The sequence below is a fragment of the Oryzias latipes genome, chromosome 7 (assembly GCF_053564925.1).
Source record: "Oryzias latipes strain Hd-rR chromosome 7, Olatipes_Hd-rR_3.1".
NCBI classification, from domain to species: Eukaryota; Metazoa; Chordata; class Actinopteri; order Beloniformes; family Adrianichthyidae; genus Oryzias; species Oryzias latipes.
Window position 1 is genome coordinate 8,911,342 of NC_136243.1, and position 17,870 is coordinate 8,929,211.

At 40.9% G+C, this 17,870-nt stretch overlaps 1 protein-coding gene and 2 long non-coding RNA genes across 3 annotated transcripts in view; 2 read left to right on the forward strand and 1 right to left on the reverse strand.

The window, feature by feature from the left end:
- The window catches only part of cables2b (Cdk5 and Abl enzyme substrate 2b), a 51,007-nt gene extending 44,068 nt beyond the window's left edge, over nt 1-6,939 (forward strand). The window contains exons 7-10 of the mRNA XM_011477655.4: nt 611-717; nt 796-915; nt 3,503-3,587; nt 5,603-6,939. Coding sequence (XP_011475957.2) covers nt 611-717; nt 796-915; nt 3,503-3,587; nt 5,603-5,743 — 453 coding nt within the window. The 3' untranslated portion in view covers nt 5,744-6,939. The remainder of the gene's footprint in view (nt 1-610; nt 718-795; nt 916-3,502; nt 3,588-5,602) is intronic.
- A 1-nt stretch (nt 6,940) lies between these two features.
- Nucleotides 6,941-11,902, forward strand: LOC105354464 (uncharacterized). Its single transcript, XR_909079.3, has 2 exons — nt 6,941-8,030; nt 8,242-11,902. It is a non-coding gene; the product is annotated as an uncharacterized LOC105354464 (long non-coding RNA).
- On the reverse strand, nt 11,858-16,585 carry LOC105354463 (uncharacterized). The gene is made up of 3 exons (XR_909078.4): nt 16,495-16,585; nt 15,633-15,974; nt 11,858-13,002 (listed from the first exon to the last, which is right to left on the reverse strand). It is a non-coding gene; the product is annotated as an uncharacterized LOC105354463 (long non-coding RNA).
- Between the last annotated feature and the right edge of the window lie 1,285 nt (nt 16,586-17,870).

Below are 17,870 nucleotides of genomic sequence, written 5' to 3' on the forward strand. Positions count from 1 at the left end.
TTTTCTGAATGATGTTGGGTTTTTTAGGTTTTAAACAGTTAGGTCTGGCATTCAGCCCTTCTCCCTCCTCTGTATCTCAGTTCTTAGTAGGATTTGGAGCTATTCTACAGCGAGGACGGCTCGCCATCTGATGCAACTGTGATGGCATAATGTTATGAACTCCCTGATTGTCACACTGTTCTGTGACATCCATGAACAGGGTTGTGCTTTATCTCACTTTTTTTTGGTCAGTAATCACCCTAGTTTTAAACTCCCCTTTGGAACAGTTTCTTTGATTGATGTGTGCTCCTAATCTCAGATTAACAGGTGGATTTAACATTTGCAAGTTGACCAACCCTGCAGCTATTTAGGGAGTTCGACATCCCAGCTGGTTTTAAACACAGAGAGGTTCAGAAAGCAGGACGTGCTTTCAACTGAACATCTCTAAAGAGTACGGCAGAAGTCACAGCAGCTTCTTTGTTATGGGAATGATTCTGAATCATCCGTTTACTCCATCACTGTTTACATCCTCGTGAGATCATTCACTCATGATCCTTTGTTTAAACCTGATCTCCTCTGCCTCTTTATGAGCATACTTTATTTGTTTTCACTGTTCTCTTTTCTTCTTCAGACAACAGTCATCGAATACGTCAAACCCTCCGATCTGAAGAAAGACATGAACGACTCTTTTAAGGAGAAGTTTCCTCACATCAAGCTCACTCTCAGCAAAATCCGCAGGTAGTTCAAATGACGTCAGTCTGCCAGACTCTAACCTCACCGAAACCATATCAGGAAGTTCTGGTTTTTCTTTTTCAGCCTAAAGAGGGAGATGAGAGCGATTGGGGAGGACTGTGGTCTGCAGCCCCTCACTGTTGCAATGGCGTTCGTCTACTTTGAGAAGCTGGTGCTGCAGGGGCGACTCAATAAGTCCAACAGGTAGATTTGTCTTCCAGACACTCACAAGTTGTCTTTATCATTAGAGGTGTGGGTGAGGAGGGACATTAATGAGCCCTTTTCAGGAAGTTCACTCATGTCTGAGCCCTGGGAGTTGTGGTGAATTTGACCTTCATCCTCAGACTTGTTCAGTTCCTCTTCACATGAAGCCTCATCCCTGTCATACATGCACACATGATGATGTGAAACTTCACGTTTGATGTGCTGTGCAAACACAGGAGGATGACTCCCCACTGCTGTGTTTGAGTGCTGCAGCAGCGGCTCCCTCTAGTGTTTGCTTGCAGCAACAATTTAAAATGTCACTGCAATATTAGATTTATTTATTAACTTATGTCAAGAAATCAAATCCCCTTCTGAGCAATTGGCAGCTTACTCACATATTTACTCTTTAAGTTTAATTTGTGGTCATTTTGGGATTTAATTTTCCTGTCGGTTGTTATGAAATCTTTTTTTTTTTTTAAATTAAATTAAATTTAAAAAAGGAAACCTTTTCTGCAGCGTTAACTCTTCTAAAAAGTGGCGAAATGCAGCAAGTAGTAAAGTTTTTAACACTGACTGTATTTGAGAACTGTACAGAGTGACAACCCCCCCCCCCCCCCCCCACGCTGAACCTGCAGGCTCCTAGAAGTCAAAATAAAAAAGACTCATTCAAGTAAATAATAAACTGGCCAATCAGATGACTCAACAAAAGTAGGCGGTCTCATGTTAAACATTTAAAATGTTTGATTGACAGATTCTCCCAAACCCACAAAAAGTGGCAGCTGAATTGATTTCATTTGGAGCCAGAATTAAACCATTTTCTATGTGAGACGTCACAATCCCTCAGTCCAGTTCTCATTTACAGTCCATGGTTTCTACTTAGCTGATGCATCAGTCACATGCCCGCGTACAGCTGATGCTATCATACGGCGCTCCGATGCCACGCTCTAGTCATTTGTGAAATGTGCATACTGGCTACTCATGCTGCACGCATGGGGTGTGCAGTTAACACGTCCTACCTCATTCACCCGTTCTTACCTCTATGTGTTGTAAAAGTGTCCTCTACTATTGAATTACATAAATGCCAAAAATTGAAAGGGCGTAAAGACAACTAAGCGGGCGTATTTAGAAACTGAGTGAGTGAACCTTAAAACTGTGATGGCGCAATTCTAACCAAGCGACCCCGTATTTTACAACTGAACGGCTGAAATCCTAACTGAGCAGGGATCCTGCTCGGTCAGTTCTCCTTTGCGCCCTCACCTGGATTTACGCTCAGTGTTAAGGGGGCGTTTTTGTCACTTGGGGGCGGCATTCAGGGGTGTGTTTGTCACTTAGGGGCAGGAACCTTTCTGGTTGATCTGATTGGCTGAAATTTGCATGCGGGGCAGCGGGGCGGGACTTTAATTTTGGGGCTTTAATAGAAATCGAACAGCGGCTGTAACGTGGATTAAAAGCATTAAAACGGTAACAAATGCAGTGAATTTCACATGAGAAAAACTTACAGCACAAAAAACCCGCTGCACTTTCTTACCTTAGTTTTGGGTTGTTGGTTAATGTTTTAATCCACGTTACATCCGCGTTTTTTTTTCTACGATTGCCTCTAACAGGGGGGGACAAACAAGTTTGACACAAAGAGCCGACATTTCTAACTGTGATAGTCAAAGAGCCACACCACACACTGACCTGCCAGACAAACACACAATTAAAGCCATGTTATTTCTCATAATAACCCCCTCCTCTCCTTACAACAGCACTGGATTAAACGGCGCCGTTTCAGTTTAGTGTTTTTTCTGTATTTAACGTTAACACACATACCGGTGAAACGTGCATGCTGGTGTGTGTTTTAAAAAGGCAGCGAGCGCAAAACTGAGTTGGTTGTGATTTATTTTTTCAGTCATCATTCAGCATTTCTAATCCATCAAAGTCCTCATCTTCTGCATCTGAAACAGCTGGGCTACATTTCTATCAAACACGCCAGCTTCCCTTTCCTCATCATCAGAGTCCGTCTCTTTGCTATGCGGCTCCTAAGAACAGTGAAAGCAGACACCTCAGGCCAACTTTAAGTCCTGTAGTCCCAAAGTAACTTGCCGGCGCTGCGTCCCTGCCCCTCTGCCTCGCCGATAGGCCATGCAAATTTCAGCCAATCAGATCAACCAGAAAGGTTCCTGCCCCAAAAGTGACAAAAACGCCCCCTTAACACTGAGCGTAAATCCACATGAGCGCGCAAAAAGGAATTGACCGCGCAAGATCACTTCAGGGTTAGAATTGCGCCTGCGCGGTTTTAAGGTTCACTCACTCAGTTCCTAAATACGCCCGCTTAGTTGTCTTTACGCCCTTTCAGTTTATGGCAGATATGTAATTCCATACTCTACGACCTGTCGCTCGCAGCCTGCCCACAGAAAAAAAGGTGCAGGAACATTTCCGCCCTACAGAATCACCAGATAAACTAGAAACTAGACTAGGAATGGAATTATGGGGGAGATATAATGTCACACAAAATATCCATAACATGAAACATTGAAGGTTTAATGGAGATAAATACGTCAGATTGAGCTGAACAGGAGTGAACTTAAGTGCCTCTGTGTTTTAGGAAGCTGGTTTCAGCTGCCTGCATTCTGCTGGCTGCTAAGATCAGCAGCGACCTGAAGAAGCAGGAGGTCAAACACCTCATCGATGTAAGCCTGTGACACACACACACACACAGACACACATCTCCTTTAGTGGTGACCTGCTGTCAGATCAGGTTGCTCCCTGTCAGGAGTTTTTGGGAAAGATGGAAAAGGACTTGTAGGTCTGCTAACCTGCTGGACTCTCATCACTCAGCAGATTCTGCATCTGTGGATTAAATCTAAGCCATGATGACGCAGATATTCTCAGTTTATAAACTGTAAAAAAAATTCAACCAATTATTTTTATGAAGAACCAGTAACTTAGTGAACCCATTTATTTCAGTGAGTTTTTCTTTGCCAGTAACAAATCTGTAAAAGCCCAAGTATAAAACCAAACATTAGGCTTTATCTTTTCTTCTGTGCTTTGAAACCATTATACTTCTTTTATAATGTAGCATTCAACATTTGCTCTAAAATATTAACATTTTAATGTGTTAGGGAGGGAGTATTCATTCCTGTGAAGCAGCAAAAAGCTCCAAAAACAGCATTTACTCCCAAGATGCTCTGCTTTCAGAGTTTGGCTCAGACAGAAGCAGAACATTTGTACATCCATGGAGCTGTGAGGTGATGATTTCTATCATATTTCTGATGATGAAGTGCAGTTATTATAGAAAACAGTTCAAGTACACTTGAGTTACAAAGCTACTTCATAATGTCAGTTCCAAACCAACGTACCTCAGCTTAATCTCTTTTTTTTAAATACCACACTTTTTCAGGTTTAAATATGATCAGACAAGAGAAAAGCAGGTACAAAAGTACCAAATGTACCAAAAGCTGAACACAAAATTTCTTTGAAGACCTACCGGTACTCTGATAGAAATTAGGTTTTGGTGTTTTGAACATGCTCCTCAAGCATTTTTTTTCCTAATGGAGGACATTCTTTCATCTTCTAAGCCGTTTGTTCCCTTTCGGGGTCATGGGATGCTGGAGCCTATACCGCAACTTGCGGGTGAAGGCAGGGTAAAACCTGGACAGGTCGCCAGTCTGTTGCAGGACCACAATCACACACCCATGCACTCTCACTTTCTCACCTATGGACAATTACAGAAACCAATGTTTTTGGATGGAGACCCCGCAGAAAACCCATGCGTGCACGGGGAGAACATGTAAACTCCACGCAGAAATGCCCCCATTGGTGTTCTGTTCCCCTGCCGGGCCAAAGGAGGACATATTTAGAGAAAGTTAAATCAATTTAATCTTAACATTTTCAGAGTATTTCTTTATGCATATTGTAGTGAAGAGCTTATTTGTGACCAAATGGCCACAAGCTCGCTGCTCCTCTCCATTCCGATGAATCGACTGTCAGACAAACAGATCCATGTACGTCTTTGTTTTCATCGTCTGAGCTGGAATCTGGATCAAAATGTACGGCTGGACAGCTCCAATAGCCCAATAGTATTATTCGGTTGGGGTTGTGAGGGGCTGTAAGCTAGCGAAAGAGCGTAAAAAGAAACTATAACCTGGAAGACAACATAGGTTTTTATTGTTTTATTTTTCCTAATAACGACAAAATCATAGTTAAAATACAACTGTGAACACTTTGACAATAGATCACATGATGGTCAGAGTGGGATTTAAAAGTAAAGACTGTTGCTTTATGTTACATGCAAAAGATTCAGATCTACTTGTTTGCTACATGGGGTAAAAATGCATCACAATCTCAATTTGATTTCTTTTATTTTAATATCTTGAATCTTTGCGGCAGAATTTTTTTTTATAATGTAATCAGAAACTATTCCAATAATTCAACTGCATTTCAAGTTTAAAAATGTCATTTATTTTAATAGAAAATTAGGTTTCAGGTTAATTCATAATTATTCTAGAAACTCTCCTCTTTTAAAAAACAGTTCTAAAACAGAAGTGATGGAAACCTCAGCTGCTTTACTTTAGTGGATCTGCACAGAACGTCTCATCTCTTGGAGTCTGTAAATAAAATAATGTCATCATTAAATGAGCTTTTCCTGTTTTCTGAAGCTCTGATGTTGATCAGGTCTCTGATAAGCTTCTCTGCTTCTCTGCAGAAGCTGGAGGAGCGTTTCAGGATCAGCAGGAGGGAGCTGATTTTCTTTGAGTTCACCATCCTGGTGGCCCTGGAGATGGCGCTCTACCTGCCAGAGAGCCAAGTCATGCCGCATTACAGACGGCTGCTGCAGCAGCAGTGATGCTGCTCCAACCCTGCAGAGATTCAGCACCTTCCAGCACCACAACTGTGACAAACCTCACGATGCCTTGCTCCGAGGCAGCCAAGAACCGGCACTCCAGACTGCACTGCTGCCACAGAGCTGCATCCCTCTGGCTCCATGGCTGAGTCCAGCTGAGTCTAGAGTCCAGCCGACAGCAGCTCCCTGTTTTCTGTCTGGACGACTGTTTCTTCAGCTTTTTACAGGCCAGAGAAGAGCTGCAGTTCCTCAAGCAGTCCTTCTTTCTGAAGTTTGTGCAGCTAGTGGGAAAAACGTCTCCTCACAGCCGCTTTCCAGTTCCACAGCAGATCATGTAGCAAACACCCTTCGAGTCAGGAGATCTGAAGCTTTTAGCTCTGATATGATGAAGACAGCAGAGGGAGATGGAGGGATGAAAGATAGACTGCCTGCTGTCCTTTCTACACTAACAACAGTTAGTTTGGAGTTTAGCGACAATCACAGAAGCAACCACAGCTTGTGAGCATCCGACAATCATTCTACTGACTCTTTTCAGCAACTTTGAGCCTGAACAGACACGACTGATGGCGCCTCACAAATGCTGTCTTTGGTTTCCCCTTCTTCTCATTTTGGACTCATTAGCATGATGAAGAAGACTCTTCCTCCCAGCGTAGATCATAAACTGACTGTGGAGGTTTGCTGTGGCTCAAAAGCTGCAGAAGAGGAGCCTCTCGGCTTGATGAACAAAAGAACTGCAACTACAAGCAATTATGGATCTATAACGGATGGTGATCCGCAGGATGGTGATGAGGGAAGACGTGTGCGTGGATGGAGGCTTAAACATGTCTGGTTAAAAGCCTCAGGCCTCTCGTTTCTGATGTTTTGTTTCTAAGGAGTCCGTTTCTTTTAATCTTATCAACTGAACACTAGTTTTTGAGATCTTCCATGGACTGTTGCTGCTTTTTTACTCATTTTCAGTCCAGTTTTTGAAGCAAATTTCCATCTCTCAGGTTTTTTAAAGTTAAAGTTCCATGGGCTGTCATGGAGTCTTCTTTTTAACCCCCCCATACATTAGTTTTTTTCCTCCACCAGTAAATGCATAGAAGAAGAGCGTCATGCATCCTGTAGAGCAGTGTTTTTCAACCTTTTCTGAGCCACGGCACACTTTAACCTTAAAAAAAATCCCGCGGCACACCAGCATCCAAAAAAAAAGAAAAAAAGGAGAAACTCATAGTCTGTATTGATCTACAGCCCCTCCACAGTCTCACATGCATTTTTGAGATAATTGTTGCAGAAAAAGCTGGAAACTGCAGCTGTTTTTTTCTAAAAGATGCAATAAAAGTTAAGTTAGAAGATTTAAAAACAGTTTGATGTGCGTTCGTTGGTTTCAAGACGTTTAACAACAGATCTCCTTGTGCGCTGTCACTCTCACAACCCAATGCATCATGGGAGATGTAGTGCATAAAACGGCCGGCGGAGATCGGTTTTCGGAGCTTCATTGTTTTGTTCACTTGTTCCACGGTCTGATACCGGACTCTGTGGAAAGCTACACCGCTAAAGACGAGCTTTAGCTGGTTATTTTGTTAGAACTGAGCGACTTTACTAAATCGGGACAAGGAAGTGAAGACTTTAACCACTTCTGATTGGTCAGACAGATGACATGTGATTAACCCCCCCAAGAATGATTGGTGGAGACAGTTAAAGGGACGGGACTTTTCCAAAATACAGCCGGAGCTGCAGCTGAATCGTGGTAACGTCATTCTTATCAAAATGTCTTTAATAAAATAAAATAAACGCAAAGAAAAAGTATTTTAAGATCTTTTATATTCCTAACTCCTCAGTGTTTTATCAGGGCCTGTTTGGATGAACAGAGAGCTGAAATCCTGGAGATAGGGAAATGTTGTTAAATCAGTGAATGAGGGCAATCTCCCACGGCACACTGGTTGAAAAACACTGCTGTAGAGTACAAACGATGCATTTTATCTTCTACCTTGCTCTGATGTTTGTAGGCTTTAGTTCAGACCCAGCAATTCTGACCAACAAACAAACAAACGATTGAATCAGGGGGTCAGCTGACTGACCTCATAGCTCTGGAGAAGCCCCTTTAGTGATGAAGCCCCTTTAGTGATCACACTAGATCTGTACCACACTAGAATTCTCTGAACTGCAGTCTGGCTCCCCTCTGCAAGCTGGCCTTGTCCCCATTCACTTATTCCTGCCAGGTCCCACCAGTGAAAACAGCCGTTTTTTCAAGATAAACAGACTCGAGCGTGTCCGAGTCCTCTCAGTCTTCCAACAGCCAAAGCTGCAGGTAAATGTTGTGCACACAAGTGAATACGTTCAGTTTTGTCCTTAGCATCCCCTGTAGAGGGGGAGGTGCTCATGATCCCACAGCTCCTCCTTCTTCTGAAGCACCAGTTTCTGTGCTGAGAGAGCTGCTCCTGTGGTCTTAGTGGGAATTCTCCGTTTCTGACACTGGGCTCTGACATTAAAGTGCCTTTCTCTGGCCGTGTCTGTTGCAGAGCGGTTCCTGCAGGAAGTAGGAGCAGCAGCTCGGCTTCCATCAGCCGCTCAGAGCACATAATCAGACTGAAACTGATGACGTGTCTGCAGGAGCAGGGCTGACACGCTGGAAAATGACTTTTCTCCTCCGTCAACTTCACTAACATGAGGCCACAAAAACAGTGTCAGCTCTGATCAACACTGAAACTGGCCACATCCTGCTAATGCTGCCCTCTAGTGTCCATTTGAAGGACTTGATCTTTCATCTGTTTGCTATGTAAAGACTGAAGCAGAAGCAGCTCGGTAAAGTCCAGAGGGATCAGGGGCTTTTTTTTCTGTAGCAAAGCAATAACCTTCCTTATTTATTGTCATTTTATCAAGATTATTTAATCAAGCTGAGGTTTCCACCAGGAGTTTTGTGGAGGATTTGTCCTTCTGCTGCTGGATCCAGACGCTCATGGAGGAAAACTCCCAACACCGCCTGTAGAGCCTCGGTTGTTTTTGCACTTTGCCTTTAGTGTCACTGAAACCTTTTTTATTTTTTTTTATACCACTCAAAAGTAATGTTTTCCATATGGGACGTATATCATTGTGACATTGTACATTTTAAAGGGATGTGTCACTGAAATGCATTGATGTCTTTAGTCTGAGTCTCAGACCTGCAGAAGGTTGTGACTGTAAGTTTTAGTGTAAATCTTTTTTATTATGTGTCTAAGTTCCTCCACAGACGATCACTGCAGGCATGTGTGGAGGAAAACCTTCATCCTCAGAGTGATCCAACAGTCCGTGTGCCAGGGTCCCTTTGAGCAGACTTTCTCACGCTACCCAACACTGTTATCCTCTTGTGCTCATCAGCAGTCCATTAACAGCTCTTGTACTTTGTTGTTGTTGTGTGAAGTAGGTGTGAGCTGTTGATGATTGTTCTGCAGCAGAGTTCTGTCAGTTTGGTGACATGTTGAATGCTGTTCTGTTGGTTTTACACCACCTCACTTCAGCCTCATTTGACCTCCATCATCCCTGAAAGGGGTTAGGGTTTGACGTTTTTGAAGGTTTTAGTTGTTTCGGATGGTTAGGACCATCACCTCACAGCAATAAGGTTCCCGATTCTAATTCCAGCTGCTTTTCTTGACTGGAGTTTGCATGTTTTCTTCCTGTGAACAGCTGGGTTTTTCACAGATGGTTTCTTCCCACAGTCCAAAAACGTGTTTCATTGGTCCACAGGCGATTCTAAAGACCGTGTCACACACCCACTACCTACATTTTGCACATTTTCCACAGATGAAACTGGTCTTTTGTGATAGATGCTTGATCACATGTGTTTCTTTTGTTTGTCATTCATCGATGTGCACAGATTTGTTTCAAAGGTTTCGACTGACGGGTTTTTACCTGAATTAGGTTTTGAGCTGTTCAAAATTTTGGGTCGGTTGAGAATTACGCAGTTGTATTTTATGTAGTTTAAACAATATTATTACATAAATCTTATGCAGTTTTTGTAATTGTTGCAAGATGTAAACGCAAATTTGTGGCTTTCCACAACCGTTCCACATATGTGAACTTTTTACACATGCACCACTGATGTATAACTTTTATATTGTTTAAATGGTGCACACATGACAGTAAAATTATGTAATTTACGCACAAATTACTATTAACTTGCATATAAACAGCGCAGTCATCACGCATGGTTCATGTTCTACGTAGATGAACGTGTTCTTTGCGCAGTTTATTCGTTCTTCGTCCGTGGTTTTAACTTGGTTTATTTGTGATACATCTGTGAACATTTTACGCAAAGACCACAACTTTTCTCATGTATGTTCACGTATGACCAATTTAGTAGCTGAGTAACACGGGCTTAGAGCTACGTACACATCACCATCTGAAATGGGTCTGCAAGTGGGCTTTTCCGATAAAAAGTCTTTGTAAATGCCCGTTTCGGGCTTCCGCATTACAAACTCTCACGTGTACCTACATACGTTTTTACGACTTTTTTCGGGCTCTACGTACAAAACGCTTGGCCATTGAATGTGCGTTGCTAAACCAGGTTTGACTTGGACCAATCATGACCTTGGATTTGGGCCTGTGAGTGACATAAATACCTCTAGAACTGGAGAAGGCGGTGAAACTCACCAAATGCTGAGCGTTGTTGGTTTGTCTGCTGAACCCAGACACAGCGATGAACCTGATGATGGCTGCGTTTGTTAAAAATAAACCAGGACCACTCTCCTGACATGATGGTAATCCATATCTGCCATTACTAGGACACTAGCAAGGAAATGAACCGTTTGGTTTTCAGGCCAAAATTGGGAGATTTGTACCACTAAGACGTTTGACACCAAGCCTCTTTCAACTGTAGGTGGACATGCGCTAGTATACAAAAGAAAAAGAAGAAGCCCCTCCCTGCTTGTCCAGTGTGAAAACCATGGGCTAAACGTGCATTCAAGAACACACCAAACGCATGTTTTTGAATGCACATCAAATACTCAAAACTGCCTCAAGAGGGGTGACTGTGTGGTCTGAGTTGAACTACGTTGAGTTGAACTATGTTCAGGATATGTCCTGCCTCCACCCTCCTTCCTAACCTTATAAAGAGGGTAACAATAATGGATGGATGTTCCACATTCAAGATAAGTTCAATGGTGGAAAGGACGTTACTGAACTCTTTAAAAAAAATGAACAAACAAGTGTGAAAGGATCATGAGAATTGCCGGGTCAGCTGTCAGTCAAAAGGCCTGTTTGTGCTCCTGTTTGTATCAACGTGAGGTTTAGAAAAAGTCAGTCCCGGTGAAGTTATTATTAATCAAATGTGCTTCAGTGTGAAAGTCAGGCATTCCTCCCCTGGATTTACCCTCTAAGATACTAGCAGGAGTCAGTTGCAGTTCATCAGCTGGCCACTAGAGGTGTGGTGTTTCAATAAAAGGAGGGGGTTGGTTTTTATTTACTGAAAATGAATTGAAGTTCTTTCGTTTTTTAAAGAATGTTACTCTCACTCATTTTTGGAAAGATGGATAAACATGGAGCAGAAAAAAACCTGGCAATGATGAAAGGAAGACGTCACATGACCAGATCCAACATCCTCAGTTATCAAGTCATTTTCACAACCAATTTTCTTTAAAAATAAAGAAGTTTTACCCTTAAAAAATGAACCAATAGTAAACCTTGAACACTGATTACATGACTCATTCTCTACATTAGAGATTTCTGATGTTAGTTCTATGTAGCTTTTATTCTTTCCGCTGACCTTCATCCTCCTGTGCTTTTGTTTCACTGCTTGGTTTACCCGTCTCTCCTATTTATCATTTTCTATCAAATATTTCCCCATTTGAGCACTGTGAACATTTTAAAGGGACATGAGTGTCAGTGTGTGTCTTCTTTCTGTATTGACTTAGATTTTTATTTAAATCTGTTGAAAATGGATCTTTATGGAACGTTTTTGTACTTTTTCTTCATTGACTGCAGCAGATTAAATCGCTGTTGTGTTGTTCAGCTGTTCAACCTTTTTACTGAACATGTTGATGCAGAAGCAGCGGTGCAGTTCACCGTTTGATCGTTTTGAGTGATTCAACCTGCTGCCAAAGCAGATATTGAGTGAAAAGAAGCCTTTGTGTGAAAGGAAAAGACCAGATACTGTTCAAAATGTCAATGTTCAACATGAAGTTTTTTATTAAAATGTGTTGAAGACAGGCTTGTGCTTTTTCTTTATTTGTATCCACACAAAGAACAAGGTTTTTATAAAAATGTTTAGTTATTGTGCCAATAACAAAAATATGTACTATATACTGTCCATGATAAAACCTTCAGAATTTTGTTTTTCATTTTTAACACCGTAATGATGAAAGCAGTTATAGCAGTTGCGGAAATGATCAAACTTTGATGCAGAGATGAAAAACACGGCTTTAACCCCTAAGACCCGAGCTAATAGTCAAGCTAACCCTCTACCTACGCAGTCACAGTTTAGCAGGATTCCCTACTCTGGTAAAATAACCCAACATGTGATGTCCACACATGTGGATGAAAAAGAAATTATTCTAATCAGAGCATTCAATTATAACACAGACACATTCTGTTTAAAAGCGGATATCTGTGGGAGACTAGAGGTCACTGCATAGTTGAAACAGAGACAAACAAAACGTGACATTTAACCCTTGTGCTATCTTACATGACCCCACCCTTACATTGACGTGTTCTCCCTACCATGATAAAGGTGGAGAGATTTCATGTAATCCATGGACACCAGTGAAGATCACAAATCATTGAAGAAAAAAGGTTTAGCACACTGTCTAGTGGGTCTAGATGACCCAACTCCCAATGTTAAAGTGCCTAGGATAGCACAAGGGTTTAAGGAATAACAAGACAATGAGAGTGGGAAACCTGAAGATGTGAGTTCTGATCAGTGAGGTGGCGAGGCTGTGAGTGGCATTGCTGGGAAAAGCAGCATCTTGAATTGGTTGTAAACTGTGTTTGGGAGCCAGTGGAGCTGCTGGAGAACAGGTGGAATATTACAGGTAGATAAGGTTCTTGTTATTATGCTACGGACACAAAATAGAACTGCCACCGCGTGATGGGGAGGCATCAGCAGAATATTCAAGATTAGCTGCCGCTCCCCGATCTTTGGAAAACTGTTGGCGTGGTCATAATGCAGATGGCAGCCGTCCATATCAAGTGTCACCTGCTGCTTGCCACCCGGTAGAAGGGAGCCTGCTACCGGACAGCCCCCGCGTGACCTCCAAATGTGCCGCGGCATTTGTAATTGTTCCACGCCACATGGCCACCTGCTGTTTTTGCTGAAACCCACAAAAAAAATGCAATACATGAATTTTGACACAAAAGCAGTATGGAAAATTACAATGCAATAGATTTTTAGTTACTTTAGAAATTAATTTCAAGCACACAAGGAATATATATGTCATTTTTAAATATTGTATAGTAAATTACAAAATGTGTTTTCGCAATTCATGGCTGAATTACATATAGAAATATAAAAGTAAACTGCATTGTTGATTGAATTATAGTATCAAAAACTAATGACAATTTCAAATGCAATTGATTTTGTTTGTATTTAATATTTTATTTTTTAAATTGTCATATTGAATTTTAATTTTTATATTGAATTCCAAATCAATCAAAACGTCCAAATTTAGCTGCTAAAAATGCTCATTAGAAATACATAAGATGGGACACGCAGTAAGTCTGCCTCAAGGCAGAGGGCGCTATTGTACACCATTTTTCTCCATTTTGGTTAAAATCTACAATCAAGAAATAAGAATTTGATCCCTCCTGCCAGAAAGACTTAGTTCTTTGTGGCAAAACTCGATAATTATTGAGCACAGAAGTCAGAAGTTTCTTGTAGTTGATGATCAGGTTTCTGTCCACTGATTGACCGATTTTGTGGACAGGTGCCTTCAGTTTAGGTGACAGGTTGATTTCACTCAATGAAATGGACATACATTTGTATTACTACTACGATGACTAAATTATGATTAGATGATTAAAAAGGACTGTTTTCTCTTCCTATTTCTAGTTCCTTCTATATCATTTGGTTCATGTGGATCATGTAAAGTTTCTGCAGCAGCTCAGTCATTCCTTTTTTTTGTTTTAGAATTACTTATTAGCTTTAAAAACAGTTCATCTGCATTTGAAAAGATGCAGGGGGAAAAAAAGAAAAAACTAAAAGTAAAAGAATGCTGACTTATGGGTTTTTTAAAATGTAACACTCAAAACATTAAGTGTTATGTAAAGAAGCAAAAAAAATATCTTATGTAAGTCAGCTCAGTCGTTCCTCTTCTTGAAAAAGGTTTTATTACAGAGAAAGCTGAAGAACACTTTTAAAGCCATGTTAAACATGTTTTAAGTATGACATCCAACTGTTTTGTGCAAATACAAAACAGCATTTTAGAAATGCAACACTCATTGTCTAAGGAAACTGATTCTGTTATTATTTTACACAAATATGAGAACTTGACTGTTTTCCTGTCAGAAAGTGAACTGATGGCTTCAGACTAACATGTGAACAGTGTTAGCTTTAGCATCAATGAGAACAACATTCACAGAAAGCAGACGTCCAGCTTAACGGGGAGAAATGCAGCTTTTTCTGATACCAACCATTGAGTCTCTGGTTCAAACACATTTAGGGTTAACTTGATGATGAATGTGGGATTTGGTCACACATTGACCATGAAAACAGCTGTTTTTGAAACAATTTACAGTCCTCTTGTAAAACCCACAATTCCTGAGGAGAATTTGAATGAATGACAGCTACAGATGAAGAACCTTGACCAGAATTTCTTCCCTGGAATGTTAGAGAAGTGACTGACCAGCAGAAAGGTCTCAGATCAGGGCCGGCCACCCCAGGCCCTCAAGAGCCTCAACCCTGCCTGTTTCCCACTTGTCGCTAACCACCTTGCTGCTGATTGGCTTTTCTCAAGTGATTCCACATCCTGATAAACTGATTGAATTTGAACTTTTTCTCAAGACCTCAGTGGCCGGCGCGCGGCATGTAAAAATGTGACTGCAGCTGCCCGATTACAAGTGCCTCCGTGGGGCCACTGCGGGGCCACCAGCTAAATTTGCTGAAAAACTGGCATTTAGGTTACCGCACTGTGGCATTTTGGCATATGTGACCATAGTTTGAGCATGCTCCAACAACCTCCACATGTGTGTTTTTTAACAGTGATTGATTGATTGATTGATGGGACTTCATTGATCCCCGGAGGGAAATTGTGTTGTTACGGCAGCCAAACAAGAAATATAACAGTTATAGAAACAAATAGCAAGAGCAAGAATAAAAATAGTGGTAAAGGTACACGTCATAAATACAAAGTATATCCAGCAGCAGTCTCAGCAGTTCTATGTTGTCGTTGACTGTCCGACAAGTTAAAAAAAACAGGAAACTAGTCTCCTGATTTGCACATCTATAGTTGTGTACTGTTACTAAAGAGAGAGAAAAAGGTAAAGAAAGAAAATATATACATGTATATGCATAAATAGTAGAAATGAGTCAAAAACACACAATGACGACGTAACAGGCTGCCGTTCCATGTGGCGCCAGAAGAAGCATTGAGGTTGAAAGACATCAAATGAGGACAAACTGGTTTCAAATAAGGAGCATTTATATTTCTTTCATCTATGGACGTAGTCAAATATTTCTATTAAAACAACACACTCCAGCTTTTTTAACCCTGAAGTGCTGGACAGTATAGTGGAAATAGCAGCAATGATCTTGCAGAGGAAGATAACTACTCTGCTCAAAAAGTGAGTCAGAACTTTATTCTTTTTGACATCGAAGTTATTTTTTATGAACAATAGTTTGTGAACTTTTTAGGCAGAGGTAACTAAAAAAGCTGTAATAAACATGAATCAAAAGACACAGATTTTCACAGAGAAATATTTTCATGATTTTGAGGATCAAACTCACCTTCTGTAACGATTATTTTGAAGTTGTCTTCTGAATCTGGACTCCATCCTTTACACAACTTACATGTATACAAACCTGAGTCTGACTTTGTGAGTTTAGTGATCGTCACATCTAAAAAACTTGATCGAATATATCGATATTCATATTTAATGCTATATCTTCCTCTCTGATCTTCATCTCCATATGTTTCTATGAGAATGTTTCCTTCTTCACATGTTTCCTTACAGAGCAGCTTTCTGCTCCCTGAAAATGTAAGATTACATCTAATAGTGATGTCTTCTCCTTCACGTTTTGTGTAGATGTTGGTTTCTGCATCAACAAGAGAGTCTCTGTCCTGCAGAGCTGCAGAAAAGAGGAAGAGTCGCAGTTAATGTCTTCCTGTAACACTGAACACTAAAGATGATGCATTTGAGGAAATCCACAGAAACGTGTAAAAGATTCAATCACAAGATTTCTCTGATGACAGAAACAATGGAAAGAAGATGATTATGATAAATTATTCATTCATTCATTCATTGGAGCCTATCCCGGCCATTTGCAGGCAAAGGTGGAGAACACCCTGGACAGATCGTCAGTCTGTCGCAGGGCGTGACAAATTATTTAATAATAAAAAACATCCAGACAAATTTATAAAAAACAAAAAAAAAAAGACGGTTTTATATTTAGAAAAAATTTCTAAAGAAAAACATCAAAACTGCAGTTGTTGATTTGAAACCCTGAACATCAAGTTGAATCCCAAAGATGAAGATCATGAAACAGAAACAACTGCAGAAGACTGAAACAGTTCAGTTTAATGTGTTCAATAAAGGACAAAACTGCAGCTCTAAGAATGAAAATGAGTGAAAGAAATCAATGAACTCACTCAGGAAGAGACAACAGATCAGACTCTGACAGACTCTCATGCTGCCTGATGGAGAATGATGGAGCTTTTCTTCTTTTACTGCTAAAACAGGAACTTCTCAGTTTCCTCAAAGCTGAAGCTCCTCCTCCAATTACAAGACTCATATTTCATCATTCTAGCTCTCAGTAGATCGTGTCATTCTCGTCTTTTGTCTCTAAAAAAAGCACTGAGTATTTTAACCACAGGAATCAAAGTCCTTTTTATAAAGGAGATGTTTCTTCATCCCGTTTGTGTTTCCATAGTGTGGACAGAGGGGTGTCAGAAACCCTCATTGACTCTATTCTGTTGTCTGTAGACTGAAGGTTACTGAGCAAACAACAGCTGTGAGTTTGTGAGTTTGCTTCACTTCCTTCTATGCAGACGTGCAATGATCTAAACTTTCTTTGTATTCCTCTCACATCTCACATCCTGACTGAAACGTCCAGCTGTGTGTTTATCTATACTTCATCACCATAAATACAGAGGCTGTGTCTGCTTAGAAAACTGCAGCACTAAAGCAAAGAGGAAAACCACTGAGAGTTCTTCAACCAAACAGCTTTTGCTCTGATATCGTGCAAAACATCTCATGCTGAGATAATTTAGAAAGAGAAGAAAGACCACATCAGGTTTGATAGATTTTAGAAGCAGCATGAATTTGTACATGCACAACAATTTAAAGATACAAAGGAAGTGAGTCTTTTCAATCTTTTTTTTTAGGAGTTTCAATATCACATCTAGAGTCATTCATATAGGAAATGAGTTTTTTTTACTAACAATTTTGAATCTATTTTAATCTTCATCTTCACCGTCCTGTGTCAGAAAAGAATGGTAGAGAGATGTGAAGAGGTCAAGCCTCAGATATTAAACTCATTCATTCATTTTCTTTACCGTTTATTCCCTTTTGGGGTCACCGGAGCCTAACCCGGCCACTTGGGTGAAGGCAGTGGACAGGTTGCCAGTCTGTTGCACGGTAGAATATCTTCAATCACACGTCCATTTGCTCTCACACCTATGGACAATTTAGAGTTGCCAATCAACCTGTGAAGCATGTTTTTGGAAGGTGGGAGGAAGCTGGAGAGCCCGGAGAAAGCCCATGCATGCATGGGGAGAACATGGAAACTCCACACAGAAAGGTCCCCCATTGATGTTGTGTTTTTTCATGTCCCCCAGCCGGGACTTGAACCGGGGGCCTTCTTGCTATGAGTCAAGAGCGCTAACCACTGCACCACCATGCAGCCCTCTATTAAACTATACAGTATAATACAAATATTCAAATGTTCTAGTCTTAAACTGTAAGTAAATTGGATAAGACTACAGTCACATATCCCAGAATGCCACCCTGCAGTGACATAAATACA